We start from the raw sequence: 23,388 nt of genomic DNA on the forward strand, positions 1-23,388 counted from the left end.
TCAAATTATTGCGCCCTCTGGGTGAATGCACATTGCTTTTACGGGAGCAACTGCACTTATTTCCTTGAAGACTAGATTTTCATTGAAATAATGAATTCTTACATTTATTTCTTTTCATTTACTCTTAACTTTGTTATGCTTAAGTTTTTAAGGTGTGTAAAATACTAAAGTCAGTATGAATAATAAATATTTTTTTAATGAGTTCCTTGGAGGAGGAGGAGAGGAGGGATGGACTGTAATATGTTGAAAAAAAAATTGTCGTGTACTGCTGTGATACTACAATCAGAAATTAAAATGATGAGTTTCGACACAGTCGTTAAAAAATTAAAAAATCTAGGTAATTCAGAAGCGGTGTCTTAAACAAGTGTACTTGCTAAATAAAAAGTTGTCTAAACACTCATTAAATTCTCCTCTCGTAACTCGACATCCCGATACTAACAAATTCAATGTGTTTTCTTTTTATGCTTCAGTTTTTACCTATATTTTGCAACACCATCACGTAAGACCTCTTAAAAGCAACGATATAGAGGCACGTTGTCTCCTAAACTATATTAGCGCTTCGGCACTCGCTACGGGTCGTTGAGCTACTTTGATGAAGGATTTGCTTCTTGAAAGCTTTTGTTAAATTTTTCTCGGAAAATTCACTTTTAAAATAAATAGAAAGTGCCTTTCAATGGATACAGACTGCAGCGAGAAATTGTGGCAGTTATATTCCGCGGCTTACTTTCAATGGCCACTTCGGAAGGAAAGGCCAAAGGAACTCCGGATCTCGTTCTAAAACTGAAATACACGTAACATTAAAATTGACGCGTATTACACAGGGTTGACAACTATTTTCGTTATCGCGGCCCCACGCTGATTTTGTATTCCCTTCCAATTTGCAAAACTTGACTAAATATACTTTGGACATAAATGAGGGACTATGTATTTTGTTCCAGGTGGTCGTTGTGTCCTCGAGCGCACCGTTGCTAAAAGAGCCCTGAATTATTCATCGGCATATTTAACCGCGTCCCAAACGCCGGCCGTGCGTGATACTACACATTACGCCGAATATAATGCCGAAAATATTATCTTCTAAACTTTTACTGACGTACAGTATTCGTGGTGGAACGATAAAGCTAGTTCTACATGTGGTGACAGGAATGAAGCAAGAGACGCTGTTAAAATAAACTACAAATAAACTGATATACAAAGTGAAGTAAATAACGTAAGCGATACAATTAAAAGAGATTATACATAATTAGTTAATTAGTATTACCATAATGTTGATAAAGAAACTGTTATGACAAAAAAGTAAAATGCTTTAATAAAATAACAAAAAGAACAAAGTAAAATTGCCGTAAATCATGATTCGTTATCAAAGAACTGTAAAGTTTGAGCTGTCGAATAAAATATGGAAAGTTATTAACTCTCACAAAAGAGCAAATGAACTCAAATATAGTGAAGTAAAAGTAACATAGTTTTTGGATAGTATTTTCTATGAATTCAGAAGTTTTGAGGTACAAAAAGTGTGTGTACATTCTATCGCGTAGGCTTTATGTGTTAAAACTCGCCAAATTAGATTAATTTAAGACAGATAAGAGAGACAGTACAGTAAAAATAAATTAGCGAAATGGCGTGGAGTTTGGGAGGAGGAATAATGAAGCGTGCGCTCAAGCATGCGATTGTCGCACTGATGTCTGCCGCTCTGGTCGCCGGGTCAGGGGAGTGGAGTGAAGATGCTGAGGATCTAGGTAAGTCCTATTATAATAGAGATATTTCAAACTTTAATTACTATTTAAAGTAGATGGAGATTACATGGTAAATTCTAATATTTCATATTTTTAATTTCAAGGTTACTTCTTTATCTTGAAATAAAATGAAGAGGTCATCTTAACTTTATTCAAATGTCGCTTCCATTATTTTCAATGAAGCTTTGTTATAAGCTTCAAACATTCTGGATTGATTTAAGATTCTAGTTTAAAAATAACTAAAACAACATCGGAAATACTTTCTATGTTTACTGTTTATTCCGAATTGAACTTAAATTTTATTTATTAAATATTATTTTAACCTACTTCTATTAATCCTTTGCTTACATTATTGAATGTGTAAATCAACCTCACCTTCGTCTTACCGTTCTACTATCAACTTCGGCATCGCTTCTAACGGAAAGTTTCAGCTATCCGCATAAAACTTTGTGGTTTACATTAAGCCGTAGAAGATTGATTAGAAGAGCAAGTACAGCAGTGTAACGATACATACTAGGTGCATTTGCTGAACTAGAAGCTAATCTTAATAATTTTACATATATAAATCACGTGTCACTACATTTGTATACGCTAATCTTCGAAACCGTTCAACTGATTTCAATTAAATATGGAACTGTAAATGGTTAGCTTAGACCGTTAATTTAGAAGGTTTACATTCAAAACATATGATACTTTTGAAAATTTTAACCCTTATTTTTTCTGGTGCCAGAATTATGGCTAAAAGTTTGATATCGACTATTACATTTTGTAAACACTGAAAACATCAAAAGCAACTTTAATTTTTTTTACAAAAAACTAAAACAGAAACAGAGTATTGTCATCTTCTTTAACCAAGTTAATAAAGACAGCTTGCAGCATTTTTCCTATATTAAGAGTACGTACCCAGTAATAGGACAAATATTTTTTGTACAATATTTTAACAGACACAGCCGGTGTCCACGCTTCATGTTACGCAATAAATGGACCATAATACATAGTCGACGATACAAAAATGTTTTAGTAGTTATTCATCTATAACTTAAACTTGTTGAGCAGTTCTTTGTGTGGCCCAGTTCGGAACTCGTCTAAACTGCTCCATCATTAAAATTGTCTGAATGTTCTGGAATTGCAGAAAGTTTTGCAAGGGAACAACAAGGAAGCTGTGCAATTTACATTTTTATTTCGGAAGCTACTATCGGTTTTGAACTACGAAACTTCGCTCGCTTTAAACAGAGCAATCTTTGATCGGCTTGCTAGCTATTTCCATATACGTTAGGGTACACTTTCATTGGCAACTCTTGGAGGTGGAGTAAATGGAAGCATATACATTGTATGGGAGCATAGATACATTAGCATAATATAAAGCTTTTAAAAGCAGTGATAGCCTAGTGGTTAAGAAACGCGGCCTCTCGATCGAGGGGTCCGAGGTTCAAATCTGAAAAATTCAGATTTTTTCAAAGTTATTTGCGTATTAGAAATTAATTATCACTTGATAAACGGTGAAGGAAAACATCGTGAGGAAACCTGCATACCTGGGAGATTTATAGAAAAAATATCTCAAAGGTATGTGAAGTCTACCAATACGCACTTGGCCAGCGCGGTGGACTATGGCCTAATCTTTCTCATTCTGAGAGGAGACCCGTGCCCAGCAGTGGGACAGTAATGGGTTGATGATGATGATGATGAGTATAAAGCTACATCGAATAAACGATTTTTTAATAAATTTTATCTAATCGAACCCAATAAATTATGGATTTTAGGCACTATGGAAATGTACCTCATCTTGTACAGTAAAAAAATATACTCTTGAAAACATTTTTCAAATATCTATATTCAGATCTTAACTATGATTTTTCTTAAGATTCCTATCGTATAATGATAATTCAAGATCAATAAGACTAAGCTTTAGTACTTCACTCTTCAGCTACTAGTTTTTTTATAAGATTGAAATAGGAAACAGGCATGCAGTTCATCTCATGATTACTGTTACTGTAATAATACCATATTGAACAAGGTTTCTACCTGTAGCTGATAAGAGACTGGTCGTCTGATATGGAAATCAGTCATTACCTTGATATTTTTTTGGAGAAAATAATCAAAAGGTAAAGGTCTTGACAGTGAGTGGTCATTGCAATTCATGGACACCTGTAACCAACTCCATAAAGTACAGGGGCTCTATTCTGATAGACACAGATAGGTTGCCACTTCTGACTAAGGTGGCTTCATATGTATGTCAACGGGCACTCAAACCCTTCCACCTTTTTTTTTTTTTGTTGACGAGGGGAAAACCTTCAAAAGGTACCCGACGACGTGGGAGCGACGCCGGGTTATGTGGGATTCTTACCGCACTAAAAGTTGCCGCCCCTTTTAGTTGCCTCTTACGACAGGCAGGGGATACCGTAGCCCTATTCTGGTCCCGGTGCTACAGGGACAAAACACCCAGACCCAGAACAGATATCTAAATTCATTATTTAGGTATCAGTCTGGCCGGGGATTGAACCCGGAACATTTTGCTCGTCAGATCGCGCGCGGGCCTCGAAGCTTGATATTGTGTGATGTTGATATTTTGTGTGTAAGACTTGATACTGTGTGAAACCCTTTCGCCTAAACTGAAGAACGTCACGCTAGAAACACGTGTTGGGATGTTACCCTCCTAGTCGAACCACACTTGTTGGTGCTTTCAAATAGTAAAAAATAATTTATGATAAATACATTTGTAAAACAGTACCACAACCTTCACAATGTGTAGACAATCCCTTAGAAGACGAGGTTTCAGGAGGCCTGGCGGCACGCCAATTTCTTTCTCTCGTCAAGGCCGCTTGAAGTGCCATCGATGTAGATACTTCCATTATTGGTTGAATTTCAGTTTCTTCGTTTCATTTCTTTATCTCGAAACGGACCTTAAGGTACCTTTCAGGGCTACTTGTTTGAAATGTTACTTTTAATATGGAGGTGAAAATATGTTTATTGACAGAAATGCACCAATCGTTTTTCATTGATTAGTTATTGTTTGTTGTTGTGATCAAAATTTAAAATATGATGATTCAATACTATAATATAAAGATGGTAGAACCATTTGTGGTCAACTACCAAGGAAATTTACATTTTTCTGCGTCATAAATGTTGCAGCTTTAGCGTTCCAGTTTGAAGGGTAAAATAAGGAGACTAAGGGAGACTAAAAAATACTTATACTAAAAGAACGACAAGGCGTTTCAACTTAGGGCTTTGGTGTAGTCAATCAACGCATCTGTGGCCGACCTTATAGATGTCCATGGGCGGCAATAGCCACATACAGTCAATTGGATTGGTCGTTTGCTACTTCTGTTTTTTAAAATAGTAGGTGCAAATTTCTCACAAATTACATAAATATTTTTATGCGTTTATCAAAAATACATTTTAAACATTTATCACTATAAAATTTATAAAACGCGACAAAATGGCACTATTCATAAAAATTCAGCATTCGTATATAATGCACCAAGTACGTATTCGTGCGGCAAGTTTTGCCAATTTCCGAAAACTCTTATGCGGTAAAACATTTTGGATCGGCGGCTGAATAGCAAATAATACTATACGATGTCTATATTTTGCAACCGGGATGGAAAGTTTTTGCAAACTAGTTGATCGATTTCAAAAAATAGGTAGATGAAATACTCGTATATTACAATTGGGATTTGTAAAAATTTACCAAAAAATCTTCCGTTAAGAGATGTAAATAAATTTTGATATAATTTCATTTAGGAATGTTAAAAATATTTTGAGTTTATATATATATATGTGGGAGAATGCTTCATTTCATATATATAAATATTCCGTTTTTAAAATCACATGATATTAATTTCGAACTACCGCTCCGTATTAACAATTGGCTACCCGTATCATGGTATAAAAAAGGGGCGCGCAACTGTCAACAGATCAGAAGTTGTCCAATAGTGGGCACGGCACGGTGGTGCTCTGAACTGTTTGGTGTTTTGCTTGGGTGTTATTGTTACTATGGTGGCATTAACGCTTATTCATTTAATTATTTTAACTATATTTTTATAAATATTGGTTAAATTAGTTGAATCGAAATACCATTGTAGATCTACCTACCGGCGCGCCCACATATATATTATATATATATATATATATATATATATATATATATATATATATATATATATATATATATATATATGTATATATACTTATATTAAAACAAATAGATTCACAATTTTAATTTATTAACATTTTATTTCTAGTTTAACTACAGGGAACGTATTATTCTCTACATCGTATAGATTACAACATAAGACGATACTATACCTTCTATTTCCGACGAGTCTAAGTATGTAATAACTGTAATAAACCCTACAATCTTATGTATACAATACCTGTAAAATTCTTATATTCTTAATCCAGTCGTGAACATAGAGCAAATCTATGTCAATCTATTTTTCATATTAACAACGAATTATCTTTTATAACAATATTGCATATTAAATCCCATAAAAGAATCAATCCAGGCCATTATGTCTATACATATTGCCTAATTAATTACGCTGCTTGTTTTAGGTGTGGTTAAAATAACAGAGGCGTGGGAGTGTAGAGCGAAGAAAGGAAATGAGATACCCTCACTATAAAATAACATGGTTACTTTACATATTTTTCCTAATTTCACTTTGGTATTGTAATAAAATTTAGGATTTTTCATTTATAAATTTGAAGAGTGGTTGTGATAATTTATAGTATAGTATTCTATGTAAATAAAGTCGTCGATAATATTATATTTTTTAAAGTACGTCTACTTTGTCGCAGATAGACAAAAATACGTCTATAATGTATACATCTGTATCTATAATGCACATTTGTTATTGTATACATCAGCTAAAAAAATACATCATAAGAATGATGTATTTTTTCGATATACATCGATGTACGAGTATGTCGAAGTATACGTGATATAAGATACAAATAACTATATACATCGGCTAGCAAAAAATACATCAATATTTCCATGGGTTAATGACGTCAATAGCTGTAAGGAAAGTGGCAAAGCATTAAAGCAAGTGGCAACATACTAAAGTCAGTGGCAAAACATTAAAGAAAGTGGCAACCCCGAACTAAGTCAAATGTACCAAAAAACTCCATAATCCAGATCAGCATTCCATTCAGGGCTTAAAATGGCTAAAATAACATCGGAAATGCGCCTCAAAAGCCAAAAACAGTCGCGAAAAGCTATTCCCCTCAACGTATGCTCCGTTTAAAAGTTCTCAGCAAGCAAAAGACGAACGTAAGGATATCAAGCTGCCAGAGTCAGATTTCCATAACCGTTTCAGCGGTTATATTGTGCTGGAGTAGGGTTGTCACCTTGGAATAGACTTTCTATTTTTAAAAGATGGGTGAGTAAGTAACAGGTATTACACTCCGTATAAGTATTACAACTAATCATAAGTAGGCAATTTTTAAATTGCTGTTGTAAGGCAATAAATAATGTTATATGGGTAAGTTTGTAAAAAGCGATTTAGTGGTTGAAATATTCAAAATATTCAATAGATAAATCGAAAAATGGCAAAAAATCGTCATACAATAAACCGTTTTCTCGTACAGCAACTCACACTTATTTTTAAGCTTTTTTTTAAGTTAAGTATTTGTTGTTATAGCGATCACTGTTGAACACACTCTGTACAATAATCAGGTGTCTATCTATTACGAGTCAAGAGGAGCCCTGTAGATACGCTTACCTACACTCACAGCCCCACATTAGGATTCTCTGTGTCTTGGGTGCCATGGACACACACATAGACAAATACACACCCAGATCCAGAAGAATTTCATCATTTATATCCGGCATCATTTGGTCGGGGATTGAACCCGGGACCCTTTACGCGTCAGACCGGTATGGTGACCGCTCCGCTACGCGGGTAGTCAGGGTTTCGTTTTTACCCCTTGGATATGGAACCCTAAAAGATCTCAGATTACCATCATTTAGTGTCGCAGCCCTACCTAGAGCACACTTTGGCGAAGTGCCAAACAATTACTTTGTCTCGTCAAGACCATTTCTTCGACTGATGCGGCCGGAACGTCTTGCATCTATATCTTACTGTGTTTTAATTACACATGCTTTATGTTTTAAATGTCACTTGCATTTTGTATGCATGTGATATCTTGAAGGTCATTATCATCAACCCATTACTGTCCCACTGCTGAGCACGTGTCTTCTCTCAGAAAGAGAAGGATTAGGTCATGGTAAACCGCGCTGGCCAAGTGCGAATTGGTAGAGTTCACATACCTCTGAATTTTTTTTTAAGTTTTCTCAGGAAAGCAGGTTTCCTCACGATGTTTTCCTTCGCCGTTTAAGTGATAATGACAAGTGATCATTAATTTCTAATACGTACATAACTTAGAAAAATCAGAGGTGCGTACCTGGGATTTGAACCACGGACCCCTCGATAAAGGCCGAGTTTCTTAACCACTAGGATATCACTACTTTTTTATCTTTAAGGTGGTAGAACTTTATGTGCTACTCCAGAGGCATGTTTCCCACATTTATGTCTGCCTAACAATAACAGTGTTAAGTGCTGCTGTATTATGGTTTGTGTAGAAGAAGTGGGTAAGATAAAAACACTTGAAACGTTCTAATTTAATCGTCAGTGTTGCAATACATATGTGGTACTTCAAATATTATTCTAATATAAGTTAGCTGAGCAGATGGCGGAGGGTAAGAAATGTTTCCGTTAGAAATTGGTGTGACGATGGTACCTCTCATCGAACTGTACTGATTCAGGCCTTCCAATTTATAAATTCGACAAATGAAATTAAGTTCTATAGACGCAAATATTAATGTAAAGGTAATTTCAGAATCTTCTATCGATAGTATCAACATAACTAGAATGTTTTCGAAAATGTTATACAATTTTATGTTTCTCTGTACACTTTTAGCCTAGTTTCTTGTAGAAAGCTTTCACCCACTACCCTCGATAGCCTAATCGATATATCGTGGTAATGACGTCGAATTATCTTGTTCCACTGACTTTAATATGTTTATGCAGCGATTTTTGGCTCTAAGAAGCTACTGGCTTGAATTTAAACACTGAACTATCGTTTAAATTTTAGACTTTAAGGTATTTTATTCTTACAAAAATCATGAACGACGCACGGAAGATGTGAAACATTGAAACTTACATTTATAAAATATAATAATAAAAGGCTGTAATTATATACATATGAAGTCTTCTCGGTATAACCTTTTATTTGATATCCATATCATGGCGATTGGCGGTGCATAAAAATAAAAGGGTCCGCTATCTTGGGACGTCTATCGTATTGGATTTATAAAATAATGTCAATATTTATTCATGCATTTTCATCAAACTTGTATGTTTGAAGGTGGTAGAACCCTTTGTGATTCGACTCCGGCGGCACCACCGCCACACCTATTTCTGCATAATAACAGCAGTATTAGGTGTTGCTATGTTCCGTTTTGAAGGGTGTGGTAAGGGAGATATGCTTTTCCATGTCGTTCCAGCTCGGTTAGACCTCAGGGGTAGCGGCGCATCTGTGGCCGACCTGAGGTAGGAATAGCTAACTCTATCTGGGGTTGATTACAGATGTCCATGGGTGGCAGTAGCCACGTACCATCAGGTGGACTGCATGCTCGTCTGCTACTCCTATAATATAAAAAAATGCAACATTACATTTGGGTTTATATGGTTTAAATCCAATAGCTAATTTTACACTTATATACATAGGAATTAATAAGGCAAGTTAAATTAAAGGTCGTAACAAATAAAAATAGACTTTAATTTGTAAAATACCAATACACACTCACATGGAGCAATGAAGTAGCATATTAAGAAGTAATGAGTGCAGTAATAGCGAGCGATAAATACAGCATAACAATAATAATTTTGAAGGTGGTAGAACCCTTTGTGGTTCGACTCCGGCGGCACCACCGCCACACCTATTTCTACCTAATAACAGCAGTGTTAAGCGCTGCTGTGTTCCGGTTTGAAGGGTGTGGTAAGGGAGACAGACTTTTCCGAGGCGTTCCAGCTTAGTCCTCAGGGGTAGCGGCGCATCTGTGGCCGACCTCAGGTAGGAATATCTAATCCTATCTGAGGTTGTTACAGATGTCCATGGGCGGCAGTAGCCACTTACCATCAGGTGGACTGCATGCTCGTCTGCTACTCTTATATTATAAAAAAAAAACAAAGAGTAATGCCATTTGCTGTCACGGCATACGTCAGTCAATTTTACAGCCAATAGTTTAGCATTACAATGTTTCACATCAAAAAAAAAAAATATTTTTTATATACATTTACTTACCTATATATCTATATCTGCGAACTTAAATTAGAATAAACTTTCATTGAATAAATCAACGTAAAAACATTAATGCTCCGATTATTCGCAATACACTAATTACGAATAATCGCTTGTCGCAACCACACCATATTCAATTATGATATTAATTCGAAAACAGTTTAAATTTCCGGTAATTATACAGCGTTTAACATATTGTAGTTTATTCGCGTTATGTAAAAACTGGGTCATATTGAGTTGCATCGTGACTACGAAGCACGTATGTAATTACGTTGGGGCAAATATGTAATTAATTTACGCGGGTTAAACCCGAGCGTTTTCGCCAAACAAATATTATGTGGTGGCAACCCCGCCCGTCCGGATTCAGTGTTGCCAACTTTATATTCGCCGCGAAAAGTTGCAATACGCGTACATCCGTCCAAATAATTATTTCGGGTTACGACCTCCGTGTTGGAAACATTAATTTTTAGTTCCGCACCCTTGGTAAAGTTGTATATAAAGGGAAACACGGAAATATCCTTTGTTAATAATAAATCCGAAATTGTTTATGTTTGTTTGTACGGTTTATAGCAGATTAAATGTTTAATCATAAAACTAAATTGGACACGAAAGCTTGTAATGTAATAAAACACAATTACATAAAGGACAGAAAGAGCTGTAAGAGATACATAAATTGTATTCCAACTCTTTTGTGTTAATTTTCACGAAGTTTCATTGATTCTTCGAGTAAGGATAATATTATATTGTTATGATAAAATTGTTAATATCTGAAGTAGGTACATTTATAATTTAGAGCAAATATTTTAAAATAAACCAATAAAAATCATTAATTTTGGTTTATTTCTCTACGATTTTTTTAAATCTGGAAATTCATTTTTAAATACCACTAATATTCAATTCATTTTATAAATCTACATTTAAAATACTCTTCATTCCATAAAATGGAACTTAGTACTTATTCTTTCAAGAAGCTAGAAAGTAACAGTTTTCAAGTTCAATTCCCGACAAAAACGTATCCTTTGTAAACCTTTGGAAGAATGCCGTCAATTAGGGATCTACCGGAAGGCGTTTCGATCAAAAAACTTCGGGACGTGACCTCCAACTAGCAAGAGATCAGGCGACACGTTATTAAAAAACTTCAGAGCATCAGGTGACAAAAACGATACAAGTAGACTCCGAATCCCTTACCGGAATTCGGAATCGGTATCACTTTGACGATTGTACGCTCACGAGAAGACAAAGTGCTTTTGTTAGCGCTAAAAGACGTCTTTTGTGAGCTGTGAGCTACGTGTCTACCTTGAAACTCGGCTTTCATGATGTCGCTGTGCAATTAGCGTCTTCAATCGCAGATGGCCGTATTGAGAACAGGCATTGGAATGGAAGACAACTACAGCTGTTTTATTTGGCACTGTATTATTTTTTGTTAGAGATATTTTGAAAGGTAGAATTAGTATGGTTTGGCTGAGGAGTAGTTTATTTACGTACATGAGCTTCAATGACTATTTACCGTTAATTGACATGTTCGTTGTATGCACCTCGGATTTTCAAAGTTAGGAGTGTAATCCTTACTGTTATATCTTAGATTTGTAATTAATTAATACAATCTATATTGAGAAAAACACGTTTTATATTTCAAACCATTTTATTATATTCAAATCATAACTGACGTCTGACACTTGCCAAAGAGTTGCTGCCAGTACCTCATATATACAACACTCTCCCTCGCTTAAAAAAAAAATAAATTAACTGAATTTCTATCTTAACTAAAACATTTTCTATGCATATATCTAATAACATCTTATAATCATCTTATTCTTAACTTTAACTACATTTAAGAAGTTGGTTGACATGTCGCTTCCACTTGAGTCCATCTACTTATCATATATCTTAACATTTACTGGATTCGGTCTTCTTAATGAAAAACGACATCTCAACTCCTTTCTTAACATTAATTTTGCTAGACTAAAGCCGGTAGTTTTATGCAGATGCAGTATATCTTTAAAATATCTTAATAAGTTACACAATATATTTTTTTTTTTAGTTTCTTTTTGAACGATTTGCTAATCTTATGTTTTAAGTCTGATTTAAAGTTAATAGAATTACATTCAAAACCTTTATCAATGATTTCATGTTGTCCTTCTTTATTTTGACAATTAATTAATTAGTTGCTACATGTGATAAATAATCTGCTGGATTATTTTTTGACAAATTTACTAACTTAAATTAATTAAATAAATTAATTAAATTAGCCAATATTGTAGTCGCCTTGCTGCCATTTTTGGTATACCATGTTTTGGTCCTAAAATTTTTGTCAATACTTCATTATTAGTTTGTAAGATAAACTTATGCTCAAATAATAATTCATAAAATTTGCTTCCAAACAATAGCATAGGCCTATAAAATTGGATCATTTAATTTGGTATCATTCAATTTTTACTTGCAAACGCAACCAATCGTATAAAATTATTACTGTCTTTTATAGATAATACAGCAGCTACCCCACTGTCTGCTGAATCATAAGTTCAGATAATTATAGAATAGAAATAGTATTTTTTTTAAAACAATCATAAAGTGGCTTTAAAATAATTGCCATATTTTGCAAAAAATTATTATAATAATTAATTCTTCCTATTTTTTTTAATTTCCTTTCCTTAAATTTACTTTTAATAATTTTAATACCTACTTTATTTACTTCAAAACCAAAAATATCTAGCTTTTCTTCAAAAAATTTACATTTATTGACTTTTAACTTTAATCCTGAGTCACTGAGTCTTTGAAGTATCTCTTTCATTCTCTCATATGTAATTGTAAAAGTTTTTCCATATATGTATATATTATCTATGTAAACAATAACGTCTAATCCATTTAGTTTTCGTGTAATTAATTTTTCAAAAATACCTGGGTCAGTACTAACACCAAATGGTAAATATAAATATTTGTAGATAACTTCCTCAGTTACTATTGTTACTGATTTCTGAGATTTTTTGTCTAATGAAGCGTTTAAATATGCATCCTGAAAGTCTACTTCAAAAAAATTATTATTTCCTTGCATTTTCGTCAATATGTTATTAATTGTAGGTAATGTATAATGATCAATCTGCAAATACTTATTTATTGAAACTCGAAAATCACCAAACAGTCGGACCGTTCCATTTGATTTTAAGACTGTTATCGCTGGAGTACCCCACTTTGAATACTCAACTGGTTCAATTCTCTTATTTTTTATTAACCTTTCAAATTCTTGTATGACTTTATTTTTTAATGCAAGTGGAACAGACCTTACAGGCATGAAAATAGGCTTTACATAGGGTTTAATAGTAGATAAATGAATTGGCTCTCCTTTGAAATTTCCCATAGCCGGCTTAAATAAAATAGCATTTTCACTTTTAATATTCTTAATTACATTATCTTTAGAAATTATTTCACAAATCTGTTGTTCGAATCTTGGGTGCCATAATTGCAATAAAAAGAGCCAATCTTACCTAATATTTTAGGCAACCCATCTTTGACAATAAACAACCTTTGATTATTGCCATTTACAGTACCATAACTGATGTTTAAATTTTCAATCACTCCTAAAGGTATTGAAGTTGACTGATCAAAATTAGTAAATACTACGTTGCGTTGTTTAATTTCTAAATCTGGGAAAAAAATTTGCTTGTCAGTTAAAGTAATAGTACTCACATCTGCTCCAGTATCCACCTCAAACTCTATAATCTTATCATTTACTCTAACCTGCAATGTTGTAGATGGAATTTTGTTTTTGTCACTAAAATAAAACATGTCAAATATTTCTGTTTCAGCTTCCATATTTTTCTTTTCTTCAATGTCTTCTTCCATTTTAGTCTCCACCATTTTAACATTTTTCATTCTATAAGCCTTATTTTTATTGCAAACTTTATATATATGTCCTTTACCACCACATTCGCTACAGAATTTTTCTTTAAGTGAACATTGTGATTTTGAATGTCCATTTTTTCCACAGCAAAAATATGATATATTCTGTTGATTTATTGATTTATTAAATTGAAACCCACCGATTGTATTCTTATTAAACTTCTTTCTCTGTAACTGAAACATCTGTGCTTGTTTCTGTTCTTTTTCATGGTTGAATGCTAACTTATAAGCTAACTCGGTTGTTTTTCCAATACTAATTAACATCTCCAATGATTGATGTGCTTGTTTCAATAACTCAAATTTAACCCATTCACAATAAGTACCGTTTAATAACCTTTCCTTAATCTCTTCATTTAAATTCTTGAATTCACAATTTTTAGACAATTTTTTAAGTTCAACAATGTATTCTTCTATGGAATCATTTGATTTTTGGCATCTTTTACGGAATTCTACTTGATGTAAAGCATTATTTGTTTTAGGGTGATAATATTTTTCCAGCTTTCCACATATATTTTCATATGTTTCATTTATAGGTGAATTCGGAACACACAACGTCGTTAATAAGTCATAAACTTCTGTACTTAACTTTGTAATAAGTAATGGAATCTTATTTTTCTTCGGCATTTCATTTATTAGCATAAAACACTCAAATTGTTGTTGATACGCCTTCCAGTTACAACCTTTAAATACATCTAGCCCGGTGACCGCACTCATCTTGCTGCTGGCACTAGGTACGTGTTTATGGGCGGCGAGACCTTTTATAATATATAATATTAATTATTATCATGTTAATTTTGATTGTCAATGTGGAATTAATATTTAGATTAAAATATGGACGACTTCCGGTAGTACTTCAAAACACTTTGTTAGTCATACCAAATAAATTATATGAATTATAATAATATTAAAATATTTATTCTCGTATTTTTAAAACAATATTTTAAATATAATGTTATTTTATTAATAGTTAAATTTATTGTGAATCACGTCACTTGTTATAACAAAACAAGTGATGTGAGAGGGTAGTTCTTACGCTGTTTGTCACTCGAGTAGTATTTAAGTCCACGCGCTGGTAGAGCGTGATTCATTCGCATTTAATCAGTCGTGTAAGCCGTTACTCTGCTCGAATTGTAAATAAAAGTGAATATAAGTGGTTTTCATATTAAAGTAGTTTCGTTCAGTTTATTAATAAAGTGCGGTAGTGGGATATCGCCGACAGCAGCGGTGGGATGGACCTACGTGTCCACATGGTCATGATGGAGATCAATGGTGACGTTTATTGGTTTGGGGCAATGGCGCGCACATTTGGCGCGCGTGTTTGGTGATTTTCCTGGGATTGCTTTAAACGAAGCCTTAGGAAGCCACGCCGTTGGTAAAGCGTATGACAGACGTTGGATGCTTTGATTATAGCGGGACTGAGCGTATGGAGCAGTGCAATTTTGGGGTGGACTCTGGTCTAGTATGACCGTTTATTTCATACGGGCGACACGTTGCCATTTTGATACTTATAATCACTTGGATGGTCTATTGTTTCAATTTATTTCTATCTCGTAATTTTATAATGTTCACCTAATGTTTGAGTGTTCACAGGATAAGAATCTACTATAGCTGCTTATTGGGTGTATTGCAACGACACTGGGCTTGTGTTGACCGCAAACGTACCGGAAGGTGGTCAATATTACGGGTCGCTATAAGGCAGGATACTTTTGACTTTGGTAAAACCAAGGCGGTGAGTTAGTAAGAGCCTTTTCGGTAAGTGACTTTATGCTTTAAAAATTGAGATACTTGACGGTTTGTTAAGAATTTGGCTACAAGAATATGACCACTGTTGGGAAAGAATTTACTTACGAATTACGAATTTTTAAGATTTTTGCGGGTACACTCATTATTTCTTGTGAAAATTTTCTGAAGTTTGTCGTATTAATGCAATTTTAATAGTCTACACGTTGCTCAATGGAGACTCTTCTCTCTCTCTCTCTATAGTCGGTCCCTCAATGCTGAGGATCGTGACTTCTTTGCTTTATAGCGTCTTTCCAGAGATTGCGATTAGTGGCCTGGTGTATCGCCTCGCTGACCGGTAGATGGTCCGATACCTGGTCTGAACATCGTTTTGGGCTGCGTCCTCTGGGTCTTTTGCCCTCCACCTTGCCTGTCACCAGTAGCTTTTCTAGGTTGTCATTATTTCTTCGGGCTATATGACCGAAGTATTTAAGTATGCGGTGCAGGAAAATGCTGGAGAGACGTTGGGAATGCTCTAGGTGTAATTCTTTTAAGATGGATGCGTGGGTCCGGAAGGCTGTCCACGGGATTCTTAGCATTCGCCGCCAGCACCACATCTCAAATGCGTCCACTCTTTGTCTGTCTGCTACTTTCAGCGTCCAAGATTCCGATGCGTAGAGGAATATGGAAAAGACGAGCGTACGAACTAAGTGAACTTTTGTACGCTTAGTAATATTCCTGTCCTTCCAGACCCTGGTAAGTTGGTTCATTGCCGTTTTAGCCATACCGATGCGGCGTCGTATCTCAGTTTCGCAGTTTCCTTTATCATTAATGACTGACCCCAGGTATTGAAATTCCTTGACGATTTCGAAGTCGCTGAGCAGATTTGTTCGTTGTAGTGACTCAGAACGGTCGATCATCATAATTTTAGTTTTGCTCCTGTTTATCAAAAGGCCAAAGCCCAACATGTACTCTCAAGCAGATTCATTAGGTCCCTCGTTTCTTTTTCTGATGAAGCGAATAGAGTTGTCTTTAGTAAAGGCTCAATAGATGTGTTTGTGATATGGGTTCAGCGAAGATACGATACCGTAGCGTTCAGTGGCGCTCGTGTTTGAATTTAACGGTGTGTTGTATTGAGCAAGATGAAGGTGATTTAGGTTGGAACATTTAAATTTTGGGTTTTAATGTCCTTGATGAACTTCCAGACTTCTTTCATTTTATTTTTCTATATACAAATAGGGTATATTACGGGGTATTTGGTGCTAAGTTGATTAAATTCATTTAAAGTAGTTACAATAATGACTTGAGAACTTGAGTAAACATGTTGATCGAACTGTACCAGAGGCACGGTGTACGGTGGGCAGGCAGCTATGGCGGAGGTCTAGTTTCAGTAGAAACTATGTGTATTCATGTGAGTGGATTTGCGTTAATAAAAAGTAACAGGAGGTTACTGGGCTATGCGTATCCATCGATCACATGTAGTGCTTAAATGTCTCGAATTATTTGATGTTTGGTCTAAGTAATTTTAGTAATTAGAAGGAATTGGTCAGCTAAGCTCTTGAGTTTATAAAAAAAAATGTATATATAATAATAATTCGTTAGAATTTATTTTACGCGTTTGATTTTAATGTTAAGGGACTAATTCTTTTGTTTAAATGGTGTTGTAGAAAATGTGGAATCTTATAAAGACAATACGACCGATCGATTTTGTGTAAAATTTTGTTTAATTAGAAAAGTGATAGTAATGTAAAAGAGGTCGAAATTGAGTACGGTTGAAATAAACTATTCATCATTAGTCTTTTAATTTTAGCGTGGTGAATAACCTTAATACAAGTTAATCAGGACTGGCCGAGCGGAAATTCTAATATTCGCCGTTTGTTTTTCTGCCTTACAGGAACAGCACACGAGGACGTTTTGACTTGTCACGATGGCCATGCCGCGGATGGCCAGTGGAGGGTTGGTTTGAGTGCGCTAAGTATGAGATGGCACTAGCTGGAGAGACATAGAGGCGGTTTGTCGATACCTGCTACAAGTGAGTGGTCGGGGTGCGCGTGGTCCTTGGGTGCCACAACGCCACAATTTGGACCGCTGAACCTTCATTTCAATTTTTGTAACAAGTTATTTTCTTAAAAAAAAAAAAAAAAAGATGCAAATTTGCATACGTGGAGCCGTATGGGCACTGGGTAAATGAGAACTTTGAAACAATTTGTAACTACGTTTTATTTATTTCCTTTCCGCATTTCCTTTCCCATAACGCTGGCCGATCACCATGCGTTTCCTTTTCCCGGTCTTGGGGGCTAGATCCCAGGATGGGTGATGCCTATGTTTCCACATTTCCTTTCCCATAACGCTGGCTGATCACCATGCGTTTCCTTTTCCCGGTCTTGGAGGCTAGATCCCAGGATGGGTGATGCCTGATTTGTGTGTTGGCTAGTCCCAGGATGGGTGATGCCCGATGTGTGTTATTGTGTTGTGTTGTGTTGTTGTTGCCTTGTCCGCATTTCCTTTCCCTGACGCTGGCTGGCCACCATGCGTTTCCTTTTCCCGGTCTTGGGGGCTAGATCCCGGGATGGGTGATGCCGGTTATTGTCAGCTTGATCCCAATATGGGTGATGGTTGTTATGGTTGGTTTGATTTGGATCCTGGTAAGGCTTACTGGTACCATATTGCAATACTGTTTATCTTATCTCTAATTTAAGTTTACAAATATTTATGTTCAAACAAATGTTTTATTGTTATTGATTCTCTTTTTTTAAGTTCACAAAAGAAATTTATTATTATATTTAATCAGTATGACCGTATGGGCGACGAGGCATTTGATAACTATGTTATATTTATTTTGGGTTTATTTTTGTAACACCAGAATTGCGCAGAGAACGCGCTGAGTCAGTATGGCCGTATGGGCGGCGAGACCTTTTATAATATATAATATTAATTATTATCATGTTAATTTTGATTGTCAATGTGGAATTAATATTTAGATTAAAATATGGACGACTTCCGGTAGTACTTCAAAACACTTTGTTAGTCATACCAAATAAATTATATGAATTATAATAATATTAAAATATTTATTCTCGTATTTTTAAAACAATATTTTAAATATAATGTTATTTTATTAATAGTTAAATTTATTGTGAATCACGTCACTTGTTATAACAAAACAAGTGATGTGAGAGGGTAGTTCTTACGCTGTTTGTCACTCGAGTAGTATTTAAGTCCACGCGCTGGTAGAGCGTGATTCATTCGCATTTAATCAGTCGTGTAAGCCGTTACTCTGCTCGAATTGTAAATAAAAGTGAATATAAGTGGTTTTCATATTAAAGTAGTTTCGTTCAGTTTATTAATAAAGTGCGGTAGTGGGATATCGCCGACATGTTTTTCCTCGTCGCCAATGTTATATCCTAGATTTGTAATTAATTAATACAATCTATATTGAGAAAAACACGTTTTATATTTCAAACCATTTTATTATATTCAAATCATAACTGACGTCTGACACTTGCCAAAGAGTTGCTGCCAGTACCTCATATATACAACACTTACTAATATTATATATCCGAAAGTAACTCTGTCTGTTGTCTGTCTGGTTGTCTCTTCTTCACGCCTAAACCACTGAACCGATTTTAATGAAATTTTGTACATAGATAGATAGTCTGAGACCCGAGAAAGGACATAGGATAGTTTTTATCCCGGAAATTCCACGGGAACTAGGAATGGCGATCTAAGATCGATTAATCGGAGAATCGATCTTTTGGACCAAAAAAATTGATTATTTTTTTCGATATTAGTAAGGATTGAATCGTAAACTATGCATTTGATCAAGTGATGATCTTTAGCATAGTTGTTGTCCATGAGCCCATGAGGTTCATGAGGTTCCAGAGTCGGTACGACCAATTTTCGCCAGATGGCGCCACTGTCATTCCAATGAAGGTACGAATTTTCAGTTTTATGTATGTTAGTATGTCATATTATTTCTTTTAATCGCGGGCGAAGCCGCGGGCAAAAACTAGTTGAATTATATTTTCACTCGCTTCAACGATGAAGGACAACATCGCGAGGACCTCATCTGAGAGGTTTTTACAAAAGTCTGAAGTCAACAAATTCAGCACGCTGGACTATGGCTTAATTCTCTTTCACTCTAATAGGAGACTCATGCCCAGCAGTGGGATTGCAATGGATTGACGACAATGCTCTTAGTAGTGACAGTTCAATCATTAGGCCGTTAACCTGAACCTTTTCAACAACTTTTAAAAATTAAAGTCATGTAAGTTTACTTCCATAGAAAAAGCTCTCAAAACCGGATGCGATGAAAGTTCGCAGCTGGTTTTTAATTAAATTTTATACAGATTCATTATTTTAAAAACTAGTTTTCCAGAGCGAACAGTTTTCATGAGGTTTTGCTGTGGAAATAATTAAAAGTAATGTTATTGACGTTTTTTAAAGTTAGTAACAATATTGTAGTAAGAAATTAACGGAGATTTTTTTGTTGTTTCTAAAATGAATTTATGTTCCGTGTTATTAAAATTGTACATTGTACCTTAAAAATAATTGCCTTTTCAATTGTTAATAATCAATTTGAACAAATTCATTAGTTAACGCAATAAACGTAACGTTACCCGCTGTTTTTTTGGAAAACCATTTTTTAAGTTTCAAAGTAAGAGTTTGGTTATCTTAGGTAACCACACCTAATAATTATAAGTTCTTAATTTTTAAAGAAAGTATTTATTAAATAAAGTTTGGAAAATCCAAAAGTGCACGCCTCATAATCTCATTTTTTTTTACAATGAAATTGATTATTTGTAAAAGTGTATATTATATAAATATACAATTTTTTTTTTAATTTTTTATTATTTATTTCTATTCAATAAACAAATAAAAAAAAGTTTAGCAATTTTTTTTTATTGTTGTTGTATTAGTTTTTTATAAATAATAATTTAATGACAGTGAATTAAACGCTCATATTGACTAAGAAATTATTTCGTGTGTTACTTTAGATAATTAAAAAAAAAATTATTCCGCTACGATCATTTTTTCGACCAATTTTGATGCCACATAAACTCGTCCATACACGGACGTCCAGAAAAGATTATGTTTAATATTATTATTTACTATGTTAAACAAAAAAATTGTTATTAAAATATATTTTATGTGCCTGATAAATTATTTGACTTGATATTAGTGCACTCAAATTAACCTATAAGTGCAATATAAATAACAAAAAATCAATTTCAGTTTCGAGAAAACTGCTTTTTTTGAAATGTCGAGAGTAGAGCACAACCTCAACGCTTCGCTTATGAGGCGTGCAATAAAATAAGTAACTAATAGATAAATATATTATTTCTTGAATACTGCGATAATAAATTACGAGCTCGTGTGAAGTATTACTTTGAATTTTATCGCTAATTTGTGAATATTCTAAAAGTTACTATGACAATAATCCATGGATCTACCGTAAGTCTAATTAGAAGCGATGTGAGACGCGGATCCGACCTCTTTATCTACATCCATACTAAAATAAAGCAACATGACAAACCATACAGAGGAGACATACCGAAGGCTCATTGTTTTATTTGAAATCGTGTCCTGTCCGCGCGCCATGTCGCTTCCGTGTACCTTTTACATGAACTAGGTCAAAAGTACTCAAGAACGATATTATGAGATAAGAAATATTTTGATCGATCGGAACGTTGACATGAATGAAAATCTATTGATCAATTTTATGTTGAGATTGTAATTAATTCGTCATTCAAAAGTTATAAGGGCTTTGAGTGCCTTTAAGAGTAAGGTACTCGTGTTATGGGGTTCTGAAGAGGGATTTATTATATTGCGTCATAGATTAGTAAAGACTTCGCCACCTTGAAATTGAATGAAGCCACAAACGGCTTATTGGTAAGTTCTTTTTTTTAATTCTTGACAAATAAAAACATTTTTACGTGTACGTTTTTTTGTTAGGAGTGAGTAATCTTTACTAATCTATGTATTGCGTATACATTTTATATCTTAGTAATTTAGAATATCATGTATTCATTATTTTTTTGAATCAAACAATAAATGTAGCTCCTATATTCTATGGAAAAATTAAACTTAAATTTATTTTCCTTACCAACAAAAGTCTATGACTAATTTATGAAATCTAAGCAAAGTAAATATACTAGTTTAGTAATTCGGTTTCACACATCGACAACAGCTGGCTGGTCGGAGATAGCACATGTTTATTAAGCATACATACAAATCTGCATATGCATTGATCACGCAATTTGATTTAGAGATACAGATTAGCATATTGAATGTGACGTATTATTTATATAATCATCTGACTGATTGGGAGATTAACATTATTGTTTACTGTTAGTTCGGCTATATGGCTTGACTGTGATGGTTTTTTTTTGCCCACTATTGGGCACCAGTTTGGCCCTGGATTTTATTCGACTACAGTGTAGTCGAATATCAGTGTAGTTACTACACTGATATAACTAGTCAGGTGAACTGATGACGTGAAGAAGACGGCGGGACACCGCTGGATTCAAAGGGCACGGACCGGTTGAAAAGGCGCCAATTAGGAGAGGTTTATTTCCAGGAGTGGACCTTAAAAGGAAGATGGATGGATGGAGGGATCATATGGCTAGTATAGTTTTTGGCGTTAAGCAGTTCTTACGATTTGGTGGAGGGGTGTGGACTGCCACTCAAATACTCAGTAGTGGCAACGTATCTGTGATTGGATTCAGATGGAACTGTTGTATATGGAGTTAGTTGCAGATGTCTTGTATGACAGGGACTATTAGATGGCCTGTATGCTGCATGGATCCGACTCAATAAGAGTCGGGTTTTTGAAACTGCTAATAAGGCCAAACAAGGTTTAACAATAACTTATTGTCAATGTATTGTATGTTTATTTTAGACTTTCTACCTAATGTCAGCAGTTTTAGGCGCTGCTGTGTTCCGTTTTGAAGGGTGTGGTAAGGGAGACAGACTTTTCCGAGGCTTTCCAGCTTAGTCCTCAGGGGTAGCGGCGCATCTGTGGCCGACATCAGGTAGGAATATTTAATCCTATCTGGGGTTGATTACAGGTGAAATCGTGTGGACTGCATGCTCGTATACTACTCCTGTATTAAAAAATCAATTTTGGTACATACGGTGTTCTGATTCCCTTATTTCTTAGTTAACACTTAATAACCTTTACAAACAAATCGTGTATACTCTATATACATATATGCCTATGAGTTATATTCTTACAACGATGTTATGGATTAGTATAACAAAACCACCCACAAGAGCCCGATCGCTTTGTAGAATCAAAGGTACATAAATAACATATTCCAGAGATTCTTATTATAATCCGTAAAGTAAACCAGGTTCGTATACAAACAACCAATACAGTTTTATCTCTTGATGTCTCAATAAATTCGTCCTTCGAGCGGTTTATCGGTCGTGTTTTCGTACATATCGTTTTCAGAATAGGACTATAACTGAACAGAGCGACTCCTATACTTTATTTAATGGTAAGATACCAATGGAAATATTAATATAAGCGTATTTTAGAGTATCGTAGTCAAATTGGTAAGCTGAAACCTTATACAATTTTTGTTTGTGAGTTGTTTGTGAGTACCTACATATGTCCCAGTCACAGTTATTTTAATTGGAGAATATTGCAGAATAATCTTTATCTTGGTAGCATAGATTAGTAAAGATTACTCACTCCAACAAGAAAATGTATCCAGTTTTGAGAATTGAAATA

At 34.7% G+C, this 23,388-nt stretch overlaps 1 protein-coding gene across 1 annotated transcript in view; it reads left to right on the forward strand.

Moving 5' to 3' along the window:
• LOC140742834 (neural cell adhesion molecule 1) overlaps positions 1-23,388 on the forward strand; it is a 211,453-nt gene that overhangs the window by 6,483 nt on the left and 181,582 nt on the right. The window contains exon 2 of the mRNA XM_073073871.1: positions 939-1,733. Coding sequence (XP_072929972.1) covers positions 1,613-1,733 — 121 coding nt within the window. The 5' untranslated portion in view covers positions 939-1,612. The remainder of the gene's footprint in view (positions 1-938; positions 1,734-23,388) is intronic.

This window comes from Epargyreus clarus, unplaced genomic scaffold, assembly GCF_041222505.1.
Source record: "Epargyreus clarus isolate Ecla_fem2 unplaced genomic scaffold, WU_Ecla_fem_2.2 ptg000006l, whole genome shotgun sequence".
NCBI classification, from domain to species: domain Eukaryota; kingdom Metazoa; phylum Arthropoda; class Insecta; order Lepidoptera; family Hesperiidae; genus Epargyreus; species Epargyreus clarus.